The sequence below is a fragment of the Pteropus alecto genome, unplaced genomic scaffold (assembly GCF_000325575.1).
Source record: "Pteropus alecto unplaced genomic scaffold, ASM32557v1 scaffold95, whole genome shotgun sequence".
NCBI lineage: Eukaryota > Metazoa > Chordata > Mammalia > Chiroptera > Pteropodidae > Pteropus > Pteropus alecto.
The window spans coordinates 18,795,492-18,815,832 of record NW_006441071.1 but is presented as its reverse complement, the minus strand read 5'-3'; the positions used below and the strand labels follow the sequence as shown (position 1 = coordinate 18,815,832).

Below are 20,341 nucleotides of genomic sequence, written 5' to 3'. Positions count from 1 at the left end.
AATATGGTTGGTGCGAGAACCCATATTTCTTGAGTCTTAGGCCAAGTTTTCTTGCCATACTATAGCTACGCCCGCAGAGAGGGAGATTTATTCTTTGATTTCAGGGTCATTAGCTCTACTAAATATGGAAGTCTTACTTTTGGGGCAGAATATCTGTCACATGGAAAGTGAGATAGGTGTTCCCAGCGGCAAAGCTGGGAATTGGAAATGAGTGGACAAGGAAGGAATCCAAGGGAAATTCTTCAGATTATATTTTGATATAATATCTATGAAATTGTGAAGGGGATGATGTAGATTGGGAAACACCTCTTTGGAAGCATTAAGCTAGTGTGCATTTATTAACTGGATGCCTAGTGTATGAGGATGGACTCATTTGAGAGATAGTATGTTAAGGGCACAGACGTCGGAGCCAGGCTGTCTAGATTTGAATCTTGCCTTTGTTATTTCTTTAAACATGAGTTGGGCATGTTAATTAACTACTCTGTGCTGTGCACAAAGAGGATAATTCTAGATCCTCTCCTACAAACAAGGCTGGTTGTGAAGATAGAATGTATGACTACATGTAAAGCATTTAGCCTATGGCTTGGCAACATAGTGAAGTGCTTGCTGCAATTAGTATTATTTGAGGGCAGAGCTCTAAGTTGCAACAATGATTTTGATAGTGATATTTGGGTGGATGGAGAGATTGCAGGTGGGGGTACCAGTTGCCCAGAATTTTGAAGGGAGCAGAATTTTATTACCATATTTTAGTCAACTAAATCATAGGCTCTAATAATAGACATCAAGGGAGATAAAAGAATAAAGGAAAAGGATAATTAGAGCATGGAGAGAAGGATTAGGGGAAGAACAAGGAATCTTCCAAGGGATATTAGACTCTGATAGTCCCACAGGCTTTCAGGAAAGAAGCCTTCCTTGTTGGCTTGCTGCTCAATGCTCTTATTTGTTGGGTGTTTTCTTCCTGGGGAAGGACCAGTCTTTGATGAAGTCCCTTTTCAGAGCTCTGGCTACTTTGCCCATCAAGGGTGTGTTCCTCTGCTCTTGCTTTTCAACTTCTTGGGCCTCCTGAGTCTTATGTGGTTTATACCACTAAAGCCTTCTGTAGTAGAAGCTTCTTGGAGCAGAATTCTTCATTGCTCTTCTGATTTTGAATCAAGACTGCTAAAGAATGATATTTTTAAATTAAATAAAATAAACTTTAAAATGATTCTTATCTATAAGCAAGACAAAGGGCTTAAGAGGGATAAGGACTGGGGAGCTTTTCTGGTTAATTTTAATGAAGTATTAGCTTTTTTGTTGTGAGATTTCTCATTCTCATGATGGGGAAAAAAACCAAAAAAAAACCAAAACTATGCTTGCCTAAGTTACTATACTTGCCTAAGTGGGAGGACAAGAAATGAATGGAGAATTAACTATAGTAAAAAAAGAAAAGAATGTGGTTTAAAATGCGATTTCTTTTTTCCATTTTTTTTATTCTTAATTAGAATCACTCCCTAAAATTAAGTTGATACATCAATACTTAGGAAGCTGTAGAAATTCTAGAATTAAAACAAAAAGCAAAAGGTTTAATTCTTTTGTAGCTGTAGTTTTAGCTAACTTTCTTGCTAGTCATGTGTATTCAAAGGTGGTATGATTGTGTGTCTATCTTGAAAGTCGTATGTGCTCACTAATGAAACTTTATATTTTTGAATTATTATAAAGGAGTGTGTAAACTCTGTGGTTTCTACTGTATTTGAGACTATGAAACCCGATCCTTCTATCTTACAAACCAGGATGGTGGTAATCTTATTTTTAGTTGAAGATGAAGAAAGAAACAAGTCATCTAATACTTCCCAGGAGGCTCTGGGAATGATAGGACCACAGGTTGGAAATTTTCTCCAGAGAATTTGGAATTTGGGCTAGAAGCCCAGATCTGCAGCCATTTGTTGTTACTTGGGTAATGTATGATACAATGCGTTTTTAAGCAAAAGGTAGAAACAGCTGGATCTCAAGACAGAAAAAACATTATTTAGCTATTTGTACATTTATTTTAATGGAATGTCTGCTCTTTGCTGGCCCAGGGGATAAGGTGCTCAGGAAGAAAGGTGGTAACATAAGGAGAATTAAGGTTACATGTGCCACCTCAAATCTTTCTTGGATTTGGGAGAAGGTAAGACATATATACATACATATATACATACATACATACATACATACATACATACACATATATTCTATTATACGTTGTATTTAACCTATGCTTATAGAAACTATTATATAAAATATAATTACATAAATGTAAACACAAATAATAAATATGCAAAATATAGTGAAGTATTTATTAAAAATATATTTAAATGAAGATAATAGTCTCAAAATATATTTTTTCTATGTCTTTATTTTAAATCTTTAAGTGATGTCAGTAGAGAAGAGTATTATATTGAAGTAGTCAGATGTGAATGAGCGTTAAGGTTTTCTGGCTCAAAGGATATGTAATTGGGGAATCAATACAGACAGAACTGTAGAAATGACCAAAAGAGAAAAATAGAGAAATGTGGATTCAACGCAGTATTCTGGAAATGTTTGAATACTTCTGAGAAATCGGCTATAGGATACTCATTTGTTTTAGGAAATTGTTTTGAGATTTGTTCTTTGGAGGATACATTAGGGGAGGTTTTATTTTGGCACAGCAGGGGGCTCAAGTGCCACTGGAAAAAAGTCAGGACTTTTAAATTTGTCTCAGTTTGATATGTTTTTCCAGTTTCGCAGAGTGCTTTCTAACCCCCTTTTTTTGAAGAGGTGAAAAATGACTTCTTGGGCTGATGTAGGTCATGGAAAATTGAAAGCCAAAACTCTAAGATATTTACATTTTCCATCTCTTGTTTTAGAGGAAAGTCTCTCATATTTGAGTGGAGGGTATCAGTTTTCACATTAATTTTCTAATTTCTTGTATGTGTATTCTTTAAATTGAGGGGTTTCTTTGACAGGCCACATATTCTGATGAATAAGCTGGCCCGTTGTGGTGGAAGCGATGATGATGATCTTGGCTAGCAGAGCGTGTGGTCGGTCTGTTTTTACCATTTCAGTTTAAAGCAGGCTTCACTGTAAGGGTGGCTTAGGATGAAGTTGGCTACTACTCAGTCTGGCACAGGTCACAGAATCTCTCTTTTGAAAGTAGAGAGACACTTGGTTTTGTGCTAGAAATGTTTGGTTAGCTTTTAAGTTTTCATGCTCTTCCCTTGAATTCTTAATTTCTTTTTTGTAGGTCTATGTGCAGGCGTGGGGCACTCAGAACCTGACCGTGACCATCGCACGAGATGAGTACCCATTCTACCCGATGGTGCTTCGGGGCATTACCCAGAAGACGACCTTTTCGCAGTACCAGCCTGTGATCATGCTGGAGAAGGGCTACACCGTCCACTGGAATGGGCCGGCACCGAAGTCTGTTTTTCTGTACCTCATAAACTTCAACAAGTATGTTTCCATTACTGTATTTCAAATAGTCGAGCAAGTAGGAATTTAGTGGGAAAAAATAACAACACATCTCCTTTGTAGCAAGTAAAAAATGCCGATTTCATGTACTTTGCTCTTCTTGTGGGGAGGCTGTATATTTTATGTGGGTGGAATTAAGAGAATATACAAATTGAATCTTTTCCTTTTAAAAGCAAATTTCTGTTTGTCTGTGGTCAAGGTATTGTATACAGAAAGCCATTTAACAATAAATTTTAATATAATCTGCTCAATACTTTAATTCCCCTTAGCTGGAATGGGAAGAAGTTTAATCTGGTGTTCCAACTGAACACTTGGTTACCTGGCAAATAAAAAGATTTTTGAGGACAAGTTTAGACTTGACATTAGAGAGTGGTAAGATTGATTACAAATGTCTGCTATGAGCAAGAGGTATAAGAGTTGTGGCATGAATATCAGGTGTTTGCCACTCCTGCCTGAAAGCATCTTTCTACCCTTGATTTCTCAGTTGTCCTAATAATATAACTTTCAATCAAAGGCTCTATTTTACATTAATTTATTCAAGTGTTTACTTTGTGCCAGTAGATGTAATGATGAGTGAGAAAAGTACTTGCCCTCAGGAGCTCACAGTATACAAGTAGAAAAAAAACCTCAAATAAATCAATAAACCAGTACTATTTTTTAGTGGACAAAGGATAGAGCAATTAATTTCTGCCTAAGAGAGATGGGCCAGGCAGAGCTGAGAAAGAGACACTAAGTTATCTCTCAAGTTATAAAAGCAATGGAGTTAGGAAGGGACTGATGGATGTGTGATGGGAGCATAGGGTGTGTTAGGGGAAGTGACAGGAGATGAAACAAAAGGAGGGATGAGACTCTTGAAAGGCAGAGTTATATCTGTATATGTGTGATGGTTAACCCATGGGACCCCATGAAACTACTCAGATGTGTACCTGCAAAATTGAAATAGCCTAATCACCAGACTGGTCATAAAGCTCTGACATGTCAGAACATTTGTAAAACACAAAATTGAAATTAACACAGGTAGGCATAGAGCATGCAGAAAGCCATTTCTAAGTAGGTCACTTCCAGGGATCGTGAACATCATGGTAGATGCTCGTATTCTAAGATGTGAGGTCTCTGGCACATGCTCTAAATGGAACCATTATTATTTTCCTAATACTTGCTGCTGCTTCTCTGTCCTTGCTGGAGAATCACACCTCTGCCTACTGATCAAACAAGCCAAACATTCCAGGACTCATCCTTAACTCTTCTTCCTCCCTCATCTCCCCATCCCATGAGTGACCAAACCTTGTTGGTTCTGTCTCTTTAATATTGTTCATCTCTCTCCACTTTCCATTCTCATTGTTTGTGGCTGAGTTCAGGCCATTATCATTTATCTGGGTCCTATTGGTCTTCTCACTTCCAATCCTTAGTTCATGTTGTAGCCGTCGTAAGCTTTTTAAAAGCCAGTCTGTTATAATTACTCCCATCAGTGAGCTGCAGAGAAATCAGTGAAAGAGACAAATGATAATCAAAGAGGACTGTGGAGAAATATCAAAGAATGATCAGTAATCCAAAAACTTATATCAGGCAGGTTATGGATTTGAGGCGAGGTATTGCAACCAAATGGTACGTAGAGTTCTGTAAGTATCACCCATAACTTTTGACAAATACTGAGCAAGTAAAAACATTTTAAAGTGAAAAGGGGCTGAACTCAGATGTTTCAAAAATCCACATGGACTTGAAGTTCAGTCAAACTTTCCTTGTTTAATTAGCTAAAAGTTTATAAAAATTAATTACATCATGGGTGGAGGCAAGAGGAAGAGATGGACAGTCTTATTTTCCAAATTTAATATAATTACAGAAAAGTCATAGATTTTGTCATAGTGCCACTTCTAAAAATAACACTTTAGAAGTTTTAAAAGCTGTACTTATTAAACAAAATAAGAAAAATACAGAAAAACATAAAATTGAAATAACCTATAATAATTCTTCTAATCAGAGTGAGGTATTACAAACATTTATACTGTTCTCTCTTTCCACTCTCAAGGGTTTTCTGAGAAAAGAGATGTATCAAAATTTATTTAACTGTTTCTTTCCCTCATGAACATTTAGGTATTCTTCCTCACCTCCACCTTGCTATTGTAAATGATACTGCAGAGAACATATTTGGCCTGCATTTCTAATAATTCTTTAGTGGGATTACTGAGTGAAACCTGTGTGAATAATTTTAAGGCCTTGTTATATATTTAAAAATCTTTAGAATGATTAAAAAGTTCTGGAAATGGATAGTGGTGCTGCTTGCATAACCTTGTGAATGTAGTTAATACCTATGAAGAGTTAAAATAGCTAAAATGATAAATTTTATATTATGTATATTTTACCACAATAAAAAAATGCCCCCCCAAAGCAAATTATAAAAAGGGGGAAATATTTTTAATGGTTTTAAAAAACATTAATTTTATATCAAAAGACTTCGGGTAAGAAAAAACACTATGGCAATTTGGCAGTATGCATTAAAAGCTTTAAAAGTACACATACCTTTATATCTAGAAATTTTAACACTAGGTATTCATATTAATGTAATAATAAAAGATAACAATATATTTATGAACAAAAAACATCATTTGGAAAGATTGTACCAATGTCTCCTTTCACCATCAGTCTATTCGTGTTTCTTCCACCTTTTACTTAATTTTATTATCTACTTGTAGTATCTAAGTGCGTTTTTTCCAACTCTATTCACATTCCCGGAAGTCTGGTTGAAACCAAGAAGTTGTCGTAAGCCATATTATTGTTAAAAATATGATAAGAGAAATGTGGGTAACACTTAAAGTTAGGTGATTTATTAGTATGTTAGGGCTCAGGACTTCCACTGTTGGGTAGTTCGGTGTACAGCAGACATCCGAGGAGAAAATCATGGCTAAACTTTACATATGTTGTAATGCTCAAAATATATTGGCTCACATATGAATTCATTTTTAATTTTTTCTTCTTTATAGGAATGACTGGATTCGAGTTGGCCTCTGCTATCCACCAAACACAAATTTTCAGATTGCCTTTAGCTTTTTACAGCGGCATAATGGTTCGTTATCCAAAATGGAAGAGTATGAACCTGTGAATTCACTGGAAGAGTTGCAGAGGAAGCAGTCTGAGAGGAAATTCTATTTTGACTCTGGCACAGGGTAATTCAGTGCAACCAATGAATGAGAATTATTGCTATTTTTCTTTAATGATGAAATTACTAGTTCTTGAGCCTAACAAAGAATAGACTATGATGTGACGGCCCTTTAGAAAAGCAGCTGATGTGGGTAATTCTCTGCTCATCACTATTAGAGGCTTAGAGGAGAACTAGAATGACTCATAATTATGGTTGGCAGTAGGAATTGAGTGAAGATGTTTCCCGTATGCCTATTAAGGCAATTTAGAGAGAGAAATTATCCTTGTCAATAAAGAACCAGTAGGCCCAATTGAAAATTAAAACTGATTTTTTTCCCCCCATAATAACACATAAGATGATTGTTTACATATGATATAGTTCATATTTCAAGGAAAGCTTATTTTTCTCTTTAATGCTATCTCTCAAGTTGACCTTGAGTTTTTAAAAATCACTGTATAACCGTGACATATTTGATTTCAACTTTCTCTAGGCTGCATCTTTCTACTTTTTAATTCTAATCCTGTTCAGCTGGGGTCCTGTTGGCTTTGTCTGCTCTTATCCAGTTACAGTCTCTCAGCCTTTGTATTATGGTAGGCTTGATCTCCTGTATTCTTCCATCAAGTAGCATGCTTCTTCAGTGGCCATTCCTTAAACTGATATGCCTACCATATGCAAGTTTCTAGGTACCATAAGACACTAATGTAAATAAGATATGTTTTTCTTGTGAATTCACAGTCCATTGAAGGATGTGAGCTTGGAAAGCAGGTAATGAGAGAGTGAAAGGTTTAAATGCTTAAAGTTCTGTAGTGAGATATGCAGTATCCCTTTTGAGGTAACTGAGAATATCAGCTTCGGGTAACCAGTAACATCCCAAGAGGGTGACACTGGGGTGAACTCTTGAGGAATGAGTAGGAGAAGATGGAAATAGAGATGGGTAAGGTGTCCCAAGAATAGTGTGGATAAGTGCATGGAGGCATGGAAGAACGTGGCATGGCATGTTTGGGGAAAGACAAATGTTCAGAATGGGGCGAGGGTGGCAAGTTTGATTAGAGAAATAAGATTGGAGTTCAGTCAAGTGCCTTGTTAGCTTTTGAATAAGATGCAACTTATTTGCCCTCCAGCAGCTAGTATAATTAATCACCCTAAATCTTTTCTTGTCATGGTTGTCTTTGATTTTCAATTTCTAATTAGACTTAAACAACTACTTGGATTTTTACTTTATAGATCAGCAGTCCCTAAATTTTTTTGCCCTGGGGGCCATTATTCCTATGATAATTTAATGCCTGACGATCTGAGGTGTAGCTGAGGCGGTGATGCTAGTGCTGGGGAGCAGCTGCAAATACAGATGAAGCTTCGCTCACTCTCCTGCCACTCACCTGCTGTGCAGCCTGGCCCGGTTCCTAACAGGCTACAGGTCCGTGGCCCAGAGTTTGGGGACCCCTGCTATAGATGACAAAATTCCACATTTCCAGTTGATTTTTCACAAAAATAAATGAAACACCCAAATTTGTAAGGATGGTCTAGTGATCACAAATTAATGATTAAATGTGTAAAAAGATGGGAAATGTTTTATCATCTGGGTATTTCTAGAATCCTTGGCCTTTGAGGCTCTAGTTCTTTTTAATTCTATTAACTTTGATGATTTTAATTCTATATCAAAAGGCCCATGGCTAATCAGGTTCATGATATTCCTTATGTATGTATTGTTAAAATTATTGGGCGCTGGGACAGTGGCTGATTTTTACCTCATAATTGCTACTTTGTATTGTTCATTGACCTCATATTAAAATGTGAATTCTTGATCTTCAATAATCAACCACATTTGATCAAGTCCTTTAGAATCTTGACTTCCTTGGGTTTAGAAGGACTAGGTCTGCTGACAGATGTTGGACTGCTGCCTGGAAGTTACTTTTTCATTCATCTTGGCAGTAGGAGAATAATTCAGAATCAGTGAGACTGTTCATTTCATTTGATTTTGGCCAAAGTATAGACAGAAGGACCCCAGGCTCATCTGCTCTTAGTAAACATCACAGGAATTGATTTGAGACCATATTTTGGTCTTAGCCAAACAAATCACAGTTGCTGTTTTTATTATTTTTTGCACGTTAAACCAAAATGATTTATAAGCCAAAAAAAAAAAGAGAATAAAACACATTAATTTACCGAATTCTAAACTGAACACAAGTATAAAGTTTTCCAAGAAATATTTGAGCCAAGCCAAATTCTGTCCTCTCAAATCACCTACTGAACTAATTCAAACCAGAAATCAACTTTGTTATCTTCTAGAATGACTGAATCAGATTATCAAAATATTTTCTAGAGGAGTATTGCATTTGTCCTAAGACCCTAAGGAGGATAGAAGGGAAACAGCTTTATTAGCTTTGTAATTTATTTTTCTTTTAAGGAAAAGTTACTTTATTGGAGCAATATCCCTTTTAGCCATGAGTTGTTTGAGGAATTTTTGTAAGTTTTTGAGAGTCAAACACCCAATAGATTGGTTTCTGTTTTGTGCAGGTTGCTGTTTTTGTATCTCAAAGCCCAAGGCCACAGGGATGGCCACAGTTACTGTTCATCTCAGGGATGCGAACGAGTCAAAATCCAGGCAATGACAGACTCAAAAGACATCAGTAACTGCATGGCCAAAGCATATCCCCAGTATTACAGAAAGCCATCAACCCTCAAGCGTATGCCAGCCATGCTCACAGGACTCTGTCAAGGCTGTGGAACCCGTCAGGTAAATGGGAAAGAAAAAGTAGGCTGTGATCTGAGAAAAAATCAAAAGGTTTCTTTGCAATAGATGCATTTTTCTTTGAAACATCTGTGTTGCCAATTTATAAATATTGCAAAGTTTCTCCTGAATTTTTGCCCATTCTAGAATGTGATGCTTATAAGAAGCAGACTAGTCCAAAGTGAAATAAAAATACCTTCTCCCTGTGATACATTAGTTTACCCTGGATGACTGGATTAATTGATTGTCATCTTTTCTTTCTCAAGATGTGATTCTGTTGCAATATTGCTACTGGATTTACATGTCAGTGCTGTAGAAAAATACTTCGTTTTATTGGCAGTGTGAAATTTCTCTTCTGAAAATGCAACTCATATGGAAATTGTTTCTTTTTTTTTTTTAAGGCGGAAAGCCACTCTTAATTTTAAAGCATGTGCTATTACATTTACCTGTAATTAAAAGTACAAACTGACTTTGGCTAGAAGTGAAATGCTTCTCCTGACATATTCTTATATTAGATGGTCTCCTTCTGGATCTTGAAAAAACAAGGCAAGGAAAGTAAATCCAAAATATGGGCTAAAATTAGGCCTGGATTTCCGAAGGAAGTCAGATCAATTCTAAGTGAAAAAGAAGTGTAGAGTTAATTTATACTGCCCTGATTAATAGTTAATCTTTCCACAAACAAATATGGGTTAAGGGAAACTTCTCAAAATGTGATCTCCAGACCAGCAGCAACAGCATCATCTAGGAATTAATGAGAAATTAGAGTTCTTGGCCCCACCCTAGTCCTGCTAAATCGAATACTGGGGGTAGGCCCAGCAGTCTGTGCTTTAACAAGCCTGCAGGTGACTCTGATAAACGTCTACATTTGAGTTTCACTGGGCTAGAGGATTTTTTTTGAAGAGTTGCCACAGAAATTCATACTGCCTATTAATATGGAGGAAACCTCTAAATCTTATTATTCTAAGTGATTTTGGAAAACAAAAATTCTTCCGCTGTATAAATTCTTTGTTTCTAATTTTTCTCATTTGTTTCTGCCCATTGGTGGCAGTAGAACAGGGAGAAGAAGATGGATTTATATTTCTTATTATGATCTATCTATGATAAGCATCATCATGCAACTCACTGTCACAGTTTCGGTCTCATATTCCTGTGCTACCTCTATTCTCCAATTCAACTAAAACAAAAGACAAACAAAAAAACATTCACATGAAGTTTGTATGTGTCCTTACCTGTTCAATGTAGTTTTGGCAGTTAAAAGTAACATTTAAAAATAATCTTTGTAGGGAACTAAATTCTCCAGCATAATTCTCAAACCGAATTTAAGAAAGTCCTTTATTACTGGAAAGATTTTATATGATTTATAATAAAAATTAGAATAAATATTATACTTTATAAAAATAATCATCACTGGACGTATTGTAGGCCTATCTTGTTAAATGGGTCCATGCATTAGAGTTTAGCATTCCTTATTCTTTGCAGTTGAAGCATTGATTTGAATTTATTTTTTAAAAATGTATCGAATACTTTGTGTAGTTGCAAAGAATTTGAAGCATCTGGGACCATCACTTTTATACTTAGAAATTTGTGGAGAAATTTGGTTTTGAATATCAAAAACCAACACATACATTTTAGTAGTAAAATTCACATGAATTTTTCACTCCAAACCTGAGACTTAAAAGGAAAGTCCAGCTTTGGAATGCTTAGGATCATGATTTACTTGCTCTTGCAATGAAATTGTCGACATCCATTTTTAAGGACATACACTTGAAGTGCTACATTGTTTGAGAGTGGAGAGTGCTTGTGAATGAGAAGAGAGCCTTTAGGGAGGAGGCAGGAGAGGGGATTAGGAGACTGGGAGTGATTTGGAGGAGTAGAAGGAAACAGGGAAGGGCATTTTGGGGAGGGAACAGCATCTGTAAAGGTAGACTGTTAAGGAAGGAGGTAAAGCACTTGTGGGAGCTGACCTGTCTGTTGAATGTTATGGGACAAAGGGGCCTATATATCAGGCATGGCTTGATTTATGGGACATTTGATAGGTCAGGTAGAGGAATTTAGACATGGCGAACACAAGCCTACTAAAAAGGTTTTAAAAGGGTACTCCTTGTCCTCTATATTTCTTTTCTCAGTCTTGGAGTGACTGAATACTGACTCAATAACTGGTCTCTAAAACCTTTAAAAAGAGTTGTGACTGTTTTTGCATAAAATATTTACAAAGATCTAAATATAAACCATTTAGTCTTTTGTAGAATTGATTTTAACAAGATTGCAATTATTTGACAGTGGGATTGTTCTAGAAAAGGAGAAATGAGAAACATACACTTCTTGTGTTAATCCTATATCAAAAATGGAATTCCAGGTCATGAAAAATGTGCAAAATATTCAGGAAAAAAACACCTACTGGGTTTGATATAATTGAGTTTATTTTGAGGCACCCTTTTGGAGGAAGATGCAGTTGACATAAATATGTCACTTCTTCCCTTTTTAGGTGGTGTTTACTAGTGATCCTCATAAAAGCTACCTCCCCGTGCAATTCCAGTCACCCAGTAAAGCAGAGATTAAGCGTGGAGACCTGTCTGTCATCTCTGTAAGTACCATCTGGCATGTGTACTGCCTCAGCTGCTCACTTTTACATTTCATCCTGGTGACATGAATCATCTCTGGCAACAGTCACTTGTTTGTAATCACATTTTGGTTCTTGGTAGCAAGCAATAGAGGTATAAATACCTCCTAAACATTTGCATTTTTAAATAAATTAGGTAATATACTAAAACATTTTTTTCCTCAGTAGACTGTTTATTGATTACTTTCAGATAAATGTTAAAATTTATTCACATTATTTTTACTTTATTAATAGTGTTACAGATAACCCAGATTTTTATTTCAATAAGAGAAAAGGCATCTTTGGTTAAAAAAATAATTGCCACACATAGTCAAAATATAGTAAACTATGCTTAACTTTGGTTTTTGAAACTTAAAAGAGCTGCCAAGTTGATTGTTTAAAAATGTAAGGTTTAAAATTTTTCCCTGGCCTTTTATTTTGGAGTTGCCTGGCTCCCACTTTTCTGGATGAAGAAAAAGATACAAAGTGCTAGTTTAGGTGGGTTAATAGAAATATAGGCCTGAGCCTCAGTGTCAATCCTAGAATTTAGGCTAAGAGCCAAACTAGCCAGTGGTAACCAGCTCTTGGCATGTGGCCTGTCCAAAATCAGGTTGACCTGAGTATCACCATATAAAGATTTCTTTGGGTAACAGGTATCTAGCCACTCAACTATTTCCAGCCACGGCCTGGGCCCAGTCTCACATAGTCTGTTTAGGAGCACAGGGTTTTGTTTTGTTTTGTTTTGAAAGTGGTGGGCAGCACAATCACAAATCCACATAAACGTGGAAAAAATGAAATCTTACCCATTCTTTCTTTCCCATTTTTTTTTGTCACAAAATTCACCATCTCATCTATTTTTAAGTGTACAGTTCAGTGGTATGCGGTACATTCACGTTGTACAGCCATCATCACCTTCCATCTCCAAGACGTAAATCTGACTTTTTAGCAACTCTGCATTAAGAATATCCTCACTTAAGGATGGGGTTGTGAAATGGGGAGTTATTAATCAACAGGCATGAAGTTCAATTGAGTAAGATGCATAAGCTCTCGATATCCGCTGTACAACATGGTCTCTGTAGTCACTAGTAATGTATTATTGTGCACTCAAAGTTTGTTAAGAGGATAGGTCTCATGTTAAAAAAAAAAACAAAAAACAAACAAAAAAAACCTTAAGAATAAATAGACTATCCCTACTTAAATGTAACTCAAAGGTTTCTCAAGTATATATTTATACCTATTGCCCTATGTTAGCAATCGTTCATTTTGTAGTATGTTTATGAGGTAATTTTATTGACATGAGATTTGTTAACTCAACATCTTCATGCAGTCAGCTGCATGAAGAAGCTGACCCCAGCCTGCTAGCTTGGTATCTGGTGGCAGTCACTTGTATAAGAGAAGCAAGTGTTGGCTGCTCACTGCTAAAACCCATGCACTAGGTAAAAAAAAAAAAAATTTAATTGAAATATAATTGACATGTAATATTGCATTGTTTCATGTATACAACATAATGATTCTACATAGTGATACACCTTATGATGTGATCACCATGGTGTATCTAATAACTATCTGTCACTGTACAATGTTATTATGATATTATTGACTATATTTCCTGTGCTATGTGCTTACTAGATAATTAAGGAAGATATTATTTTGTCTAAAACATCTCGAGCAGGCTGTGCACCAGAGTTAGAAGACATCGTTTAACCCTATTGCTGTACCAGTGCCTGGGATCCTAGAAATGTCATAGAACACAGTATTTTGTCATATTTACTTCCAACACTTTTCACATGCATTACCTGAAGAGTCTTTGTTAGGACATGGCATTATTTTATTTATTTTTAAGGGAAGTTTTGTGTTCCCTTTAAGCCATAGGGTTTTATATTTTTTCTCAAATGCATCTCAATATTAAGTATTTGGATTTTTAATAATAAGAGAATTACTTCCAGTCTTTCCAAATATAAAATAGCACTGTACTCCAAGCATTTCCAGAATCATCCTCTGGATTAGAGCAATTTAAACACAGCTAAAAGGCCATTTTGATTCTTGGGAGATTAGTAGTGATTAGAAATAAAATTTAAATATAATTTCCTCTAGCAAGGGCAAGTGTAGTGGTGACAGTATTTCTCTTTTGTTAGCTTTTAGTGTATATAATTTTACATATTTTAACCAGAAACAGTGCCTATGGCTTACATTAGTGTTGAATCATTTGTCAGTCTAATAAGTTTTTTTTCTTTCTTTTTGGCTGAGGAATTAATGATATTTGGATATGTCTGGCATTCTTTTTTCTTGAAAAGGTTTCAAACCATTAATTTAAAGAGGCCGACTGGGAATTATATGGTAGAGTAATATACTTGTACCTTAATATAGTAGTAATACGTTGTGGCTTACATCCTAGTAAAATTACCACTTTTCCATTTTGATTTTAAAGAACAGCTATACATGGAACAAAGGAGATGAAGCAATCTGGCTCCTCTGATGTTCCAAACCTAAATTCTAATGTGTATTTAAAGTATATTTTTTCTCAAGCATTGTGACAGTAAGTGTGCTGAGCTGCAATATGGAGAAGAGGCCGCCACCTGATTGCTAAGTTACAAAGCTTTGACCGTGATGGGAGAGTGTGTGTGTAAGAATGAAGGTGCAGAGAGTCACCCTGCTCAGCCAAGTGCAGGCTGCCATGCCATGCTCAGAGCATCTTAGCCAGTCAGTAAAGTGCACTTGAGGCAAAGTCTGTGAGAGCACAGCACAGTTTCAAATATTGGCAGAAAAAGTAAACGGGTATACAATTTGAATCCTGGGTATAATGTGATTCGTGGGCTTAGAAGGCAGAGGAGAGGGGCTAGAAAGGTTCATTCTCCTGGAGATAGTGAAACGGTGACAGCTCAAGACATTTTTGTGTTCTCAGGTCAATGGCACTGACTTTACCTTCCGAAGTGCAGGTGTCCTTCTCCTTGTTGTGGATGCCTGCAGTGTTCCCTTCCAGTTGACCAAAAACAGGTTTTTTCCCCTCGCTGAAGTCAGTCTCATGGATGAGTATTTAAGAACAGGCATCCCGCCAAGGTAGGTGAAACTCGCTCTGCAGAGGAGCAAGCCATGTTAAAAGTTACACCTGGTTCACTCTAAGCTTGGTTTGTTTACCGGCCCTTGTACTCCGTGGACATTTAGGACTCTTGAACGGTTTTCATTTCTTCCCCATCTCAGATTGATGCCTGTGTGCTCTAAGCTGCATATCAGTGTAAACCTCTGCTTGCCAACAGTGAGAACTTGGAAGCTAGAAGAGTTTGCAAATGGTGGGAAGGCTCTAAGAAGGAGAAAAGCTCCATATTTTGGAACATTACTATCCTACTTTTTAGTATTAAGTTGCTCTACATTGTACTCAATTCTCTCAGAAAGCTCATTACCATTTTAAAGCAATTTTATAGACATTTTTACCTTTGTAGCCATCGGTCCCACTGATTGATTGACCCTCAGGCAGTTTTGTGCTATGACTATGGTATATGAAGTCATCACCTGGGTCACTTGCAAGTGACTAAGAAGGAGTAAATTGATTTTTAAGTGAATGAGTGTGTGGTCTCTCTTTTAAGAGCCCTAGACTAATTAGTTTTTCTTTGTTAGTCTCTGAAGAAAGGTGCACAGGAGAGAAATCTCTTTTTTTTTATGTTGGTCAGACCCTGCCTGGGGCCAAGGAGATGAATTCAGACTCTTTTCTGCTTCTTTGGCTTCGGACATTGTTGAATGAGGTCGCTAAGGGAAGAACATACACTTCCCAGGGGTTAAAGACCCATCTACCTTTTGAACCATAATCAGTCGATCTGATCACTTATGTTCTTTACACATTATAGACCCAGATCTCAATAAGTCCCATAAAGTCATTGGATTATTTGAATGTCATATTCAGTATATACGAATAGTTCTATCTTCTGGTTTAAGACACTTGTAGGGAATTCTTTTCCAAGGCCTCAGTCTTTTTTAAGGATTTTAGGATTTTTCCTAATGTTGAAAAGATATGCTCTTACTCCACCTAAAACAGTCCAGGGCATAAAGCTCACCACAAATATTTCTTGCAGATACCCTATAGATTTATAAGTAAAAACCAACTCATTAAAAAGTCACTAGTTTGTTTCTAGGAAGAGGCTGCAAAAAAGGCTTTTGAGATACTTGTAGTGCTGTTTCTTGGTCTGGGTGCTGGTTACACAACTACGTTTAATTTGCAAAAATCTAATGTGGTGTACACTTAGGAATACTATTCTGTTTATATGTTGTATTTAACGAAGTGTTAGGAATTTAAGGGGCAGCTGACGACTTCTAGTGACACTGGGCACGTGTGAGGATGTTGGGGGTGAGGGAGACCTGTAAGTGATCTCATGGGATGAGCCTGTGTTGTTGTGACCCATCGAGGAAGGTCAGGCCTACAGGGTTGCTATGGTCAGACCTCCGGTCTGAATCTGAATTGAGTCATCACTGCTTTAGAAAGAATTCAACAAAAATTCACACACACCAATCTAAAACTTAAGAATTTTAATAAGAAATGTCAAGACCTGTATTAAGAAAATAAAATGAAAGGATATATAGAAGAGTTGAATAAAAGGAGAGACTCTTCCTATTTCTGGATGGAAAAATTAATGTTGGAAAGATGTCACTTCACCTAAATTAAAACAAATTTAATACATTTCCATCAGTGTCCCAATAGGTTACTTTTCTGTTGTACTTCACAGATGACACTGAAGTTCATCCAGAAGAATAAATGTGGGAGAATAATAAAATACAATTTTTAAATAAATCACAATAATACAAGGGACCTATTTTGTCAGATAGTAAAATAAACCATGAAGCCATACTTATTAAGCCAGCATAGTACTGGCAGAGGAGAGAGAATCCACAAACAGATCTGAGTATGTATATTGATATGCTGCATAATTGAAAATTTAAACCAAACCACAGGGAAACAGATTTTATTTTCTTTTTAGAGTTGATGTTTATTTATTTATTTCATAAATAGAAACATAGAACATCTGAAAACATACAAAACCAACCTCCCCTGTTATAATACTTCATTCCATGAAAGAGCTGTGTCCCAAAGCCAACTACTAGGTCAGCTGTCCTAAATGACATTTGTTTTCCCTACTTATGGAGACCCCCTTGTAATAGCAACATAAGTTCGAAGTGGGGAAAGGAAATGAGAACTTGTAACAGCAAGGATTAGACAACACTTGGGTTCTTTGGTTTTGTTTGAGTTCTGTGCTTATTTAGTATTTCTATACTGTATTCAGTTCAGAAAGGAAACCAATAAATACATGCTAAATGATTGAAATTTGCTCTGATTTTCTAATTTTTACATACAGATCTGTCGTTTTGTTGAGCACAAGAGGAGAAATAAAGCATTTGAATATTTCAGATTCATTAGTACCTCTGGGATTAGCCAAACCAGCTCATCTTTATAACAAAGGTTTGTATTTGTATTCTTCTAAGAAGTTCTTACGAGGCCAGCAACACATGCATTTTTATGGCAGAATGTAGCTACCAGACCATTTTTATGAGCTTGTTTTTCTAGAGTAGGTCTCATGAAGATAAATTCTAAATAAGGAGACAGTGTTAGAGGAAGTGTGTTGGGATGTGGTTTGTTATTTGAAGAACGAGGTGGGTGGTTAAGAGTTCATTTGCTAACGTAAGGAAGTGTAGTTTTTTGTTTTGTTTTGTTTTATAGCTGTCTTTGTTTTGCTTACCTCCGACATTACCTTGCCTAGAACTGGTAGATGTACAAATTGAACTTTTCTGTTTTTTTTTTTTTTCCCAGGGAGTACCATATTTTTGGGATTCAGCGGAAACTCTAAACCATCATGGACTAAGCTATTGACCAGTCCTGCTGGACAGGGCCTTGGGCTGCTGGAACAGTTTATACCTTTGCAGCTGGAGGAATATGCTTGTCACAGAGCTGGCACTGTCCGTAGAAGAGACCTGGAGCTGTTAAAGCAAACTTCAAAAGCACATTAGAGACTAACTGTAACTTAAGTGCTGGGGGGAAAAAATGTGAACTAACTTATTTAATTTATGGCATTTTTAAATGACACTGTTAACCCAACGGAACCATTTTCCTGTTTGATACAGAAAGAGGAGAAAAGAGTTTAAAGCGATAGCTTGAATACCAGCTCATGCACCTTCTAGTTGTACAAAATGTTAAAGAATTTATTTGTATTTGTTAGGCTGGTATATTTAGAGGGCAGTTCTCTTATTCCTCACTTTCCACCTCAGTGTTTTGTAGTGACCATAAACAGTGCTTCACCTTTTATATTATAGGATGTTGTGCAGTGGGGTCAGGTGGGGGCTTCTGAGAGTCAGCCTGAGTCCTTGAGAGGACCAGCTCTTGGAGCATCTTGGATACTTGAAGTCTAATACTCATTTGTGTCGTTGACTTGAGGTTAGCAGTACCTTGGGTGGCTGGCATGTTCATTGATGCCTTGAGCCCTGGTTCTGGGCAGCCTTTGAGAGTTTTTTAATGCTACCGAATGATAGAGTTTAAAGTGGCAACTCAGGCCCAGCTCATGCCCTTTCTTTTGCCTGGACATGTGCTATTTTTATTCATTTGTATATTGATTCCTTCTAAGGGTTCAGCTTTCCAACAGGAAGTACATTGGGACAAAAGGGCTTTAGGGATTAGACATCCCTTTAATCTGTAACCATTGGGCAAAAATTTGACCTGCACCAAGGTCTGAGGTTGTTGGGACCATTTTTGCAGCTTTAATCCTTAACCTGTTTTGACTGTATCTGTATATTGGTGTTTAACATGCAGAGCTGAGCTGAATATTTACTTTTTTTTTTTTTTTTTGAAAAAGAAGCAGGCCGTTTTCCTGAACTGTAAACTCAAGTCATTTCAACTTGCACAAAGGAAGTCTGTTCTTAGAGTTGCTCCTGCACCTGAGTTTTTTGTTGTTTTTATGTATAGATTTTTTTTAAAAACTTTTCTGCTCAACATCCTGCCAAGAAAATTGCAGAAAGCTTAATGATACCCCAAAATATTGTAATTCAGGGGGAGAAAAAAGGGAGTCTTTTAAGGGCCAGATCATAGAAGGAACATTCAGAAATGAACATCTTTATAGCCTTAGAGGAGTCGTTCTTAATTAAATTGTTAGAGACAATTAAAAAATGGTGCCGTGACACCCTATTCCCTTTCACTGGGTGCATGCGTCTCCTGCCAGTGAGGACTGCAAGTGGCGGAAGGAGACTGGCTCCTGGCCCAGGTTATCACCACGGAAAGAATAAAGAAGCATCAAAATGCCTTTCTTTACCTTTTTGTAAACCCACAATTCATGAAGTGTAGTGGAGGGATGGCTGCAGCGAGATAGTAGGAAGTGCATTCAGGCTGACTCTGGCAATGAATACAAATTCACTTTCCTCTACCAGGAGCTACAGCTGATGGCCTGTCTCTTGTGTCCAGGAGAAGCTCTGTGACTTCTGTTCCTTTACAAAATATGCTACCTCAAAGTACTACCGATAAACTTTTCTAACTGTACGTGCTCTTCCTAAGGGCACACATCTTAATCAAAGTTTAGGGTTTTTTGTTGATGATGATGTTTGTTATTTTTTGTATATTGATGAATGAGATCTTACCTATTAAATATATTATTGGATCATGGTTCCTGAAGGTGATTAAAGTCTGTATGTGTGTTTATGACTTAAATATTTTTTTTATGTGTGTTTATTAGAGTTTGGCTCTTTAAAGATTTGGAGAGGATGTGTAATCATTTCAAAGCACTCAGTTTTTCTGATTTATATGCTAATTATCAGGGCCTAAGTTAAATAAAAATATGTGTGCCTGTGTTTTTATAAATGTGTGTGACTATGTATCTAGCAAACAGTCAATCAGTCTATCATTTTTAATTTCCATACTCCAACTGTAAAGAAGTTATTGGCAGAAATGAGGAAGGGAAACGGTCCAAGAAGTGGATTTTTTAAGACTAAGCTTCAAAATGGTAGGGATCCTATTCTCAGAGGTTCTCAACCTTGGCTGCACATTGAGATCACTTGGGTGCTTTAAAAAATAGGGAGGCCTTGGCCCCATCCTCATCCCCTGCATTTGAGTTTAATTGTTGTGGGGTGCAGCCTGGGCACTGGAATTTTTTTAAAGCTCTCCGGATGATTCTAGTATATAGCCAGGTTTAGGAACCCACTGCACTAATATAATAGGCCCACTGTTTAACTTCAGTCTATAATTTTTTTGTGACAAACACAAAATGATGTTTATCTATTATTTTTATTTGCAATTCCTGTATTATTTACAGAACTCCCAGCCCTAAACAACGCATTTCACTATTGTCTTAACAGAACTTTTTAATACAATTTTTAATCCTTAATTGTCTCATTGTTAAATTGATCATCTAAGCTAACACAATTCAGGTAATCGGGAGATAGCAATCTG

General features: G+C 36.7%; 1 protein-coding gene across 2 annotated transcripts in view; it reads left to right on the top strand.

Moving 5' to 3' along the window:
- Positions 1-19,753, top strand: part of CEMIP2 (cell migration inducing hyaluronidase 2) — a 68,911-nt gene extending 49,158 nt beyond the window's left edge. For both annotated transcript variants that reach the window (XM_025051402.1, XM_006918436.2), the window contains exons 18-24: positions 3,242-3,450; positions 6,447-6,629; positions 9,119-9,338; positions 11,818-11,916; positions 14,834-14,988; positions 17,271-17,374; positions 17,723-19,753. In XM_025051402.1, coding sequence (XP_024907170.1) covers positions 3,242-3,450; positions 6,447-6,629; positions 9,119-9,338; positions 11,818-11,916; positions 14,834-14,988; positions 17,271-17,374; positions 17,723-17,919 — 1,167 coding nt within the window. In that variant the 3' untranslated portion in view covers positions 17,920-19,753. The remainder of the gene's footprint in view (positions 1-3,241; positions 3,451-6,446; positions 6,630-9,118; positions 9,339-11,817; positions 11,917-14,833; positions 14,989-17,270; positions 17,375-17,722) is intronic.
- Positions 19,754-20,341: the final 588 nt, after the last annotated feature.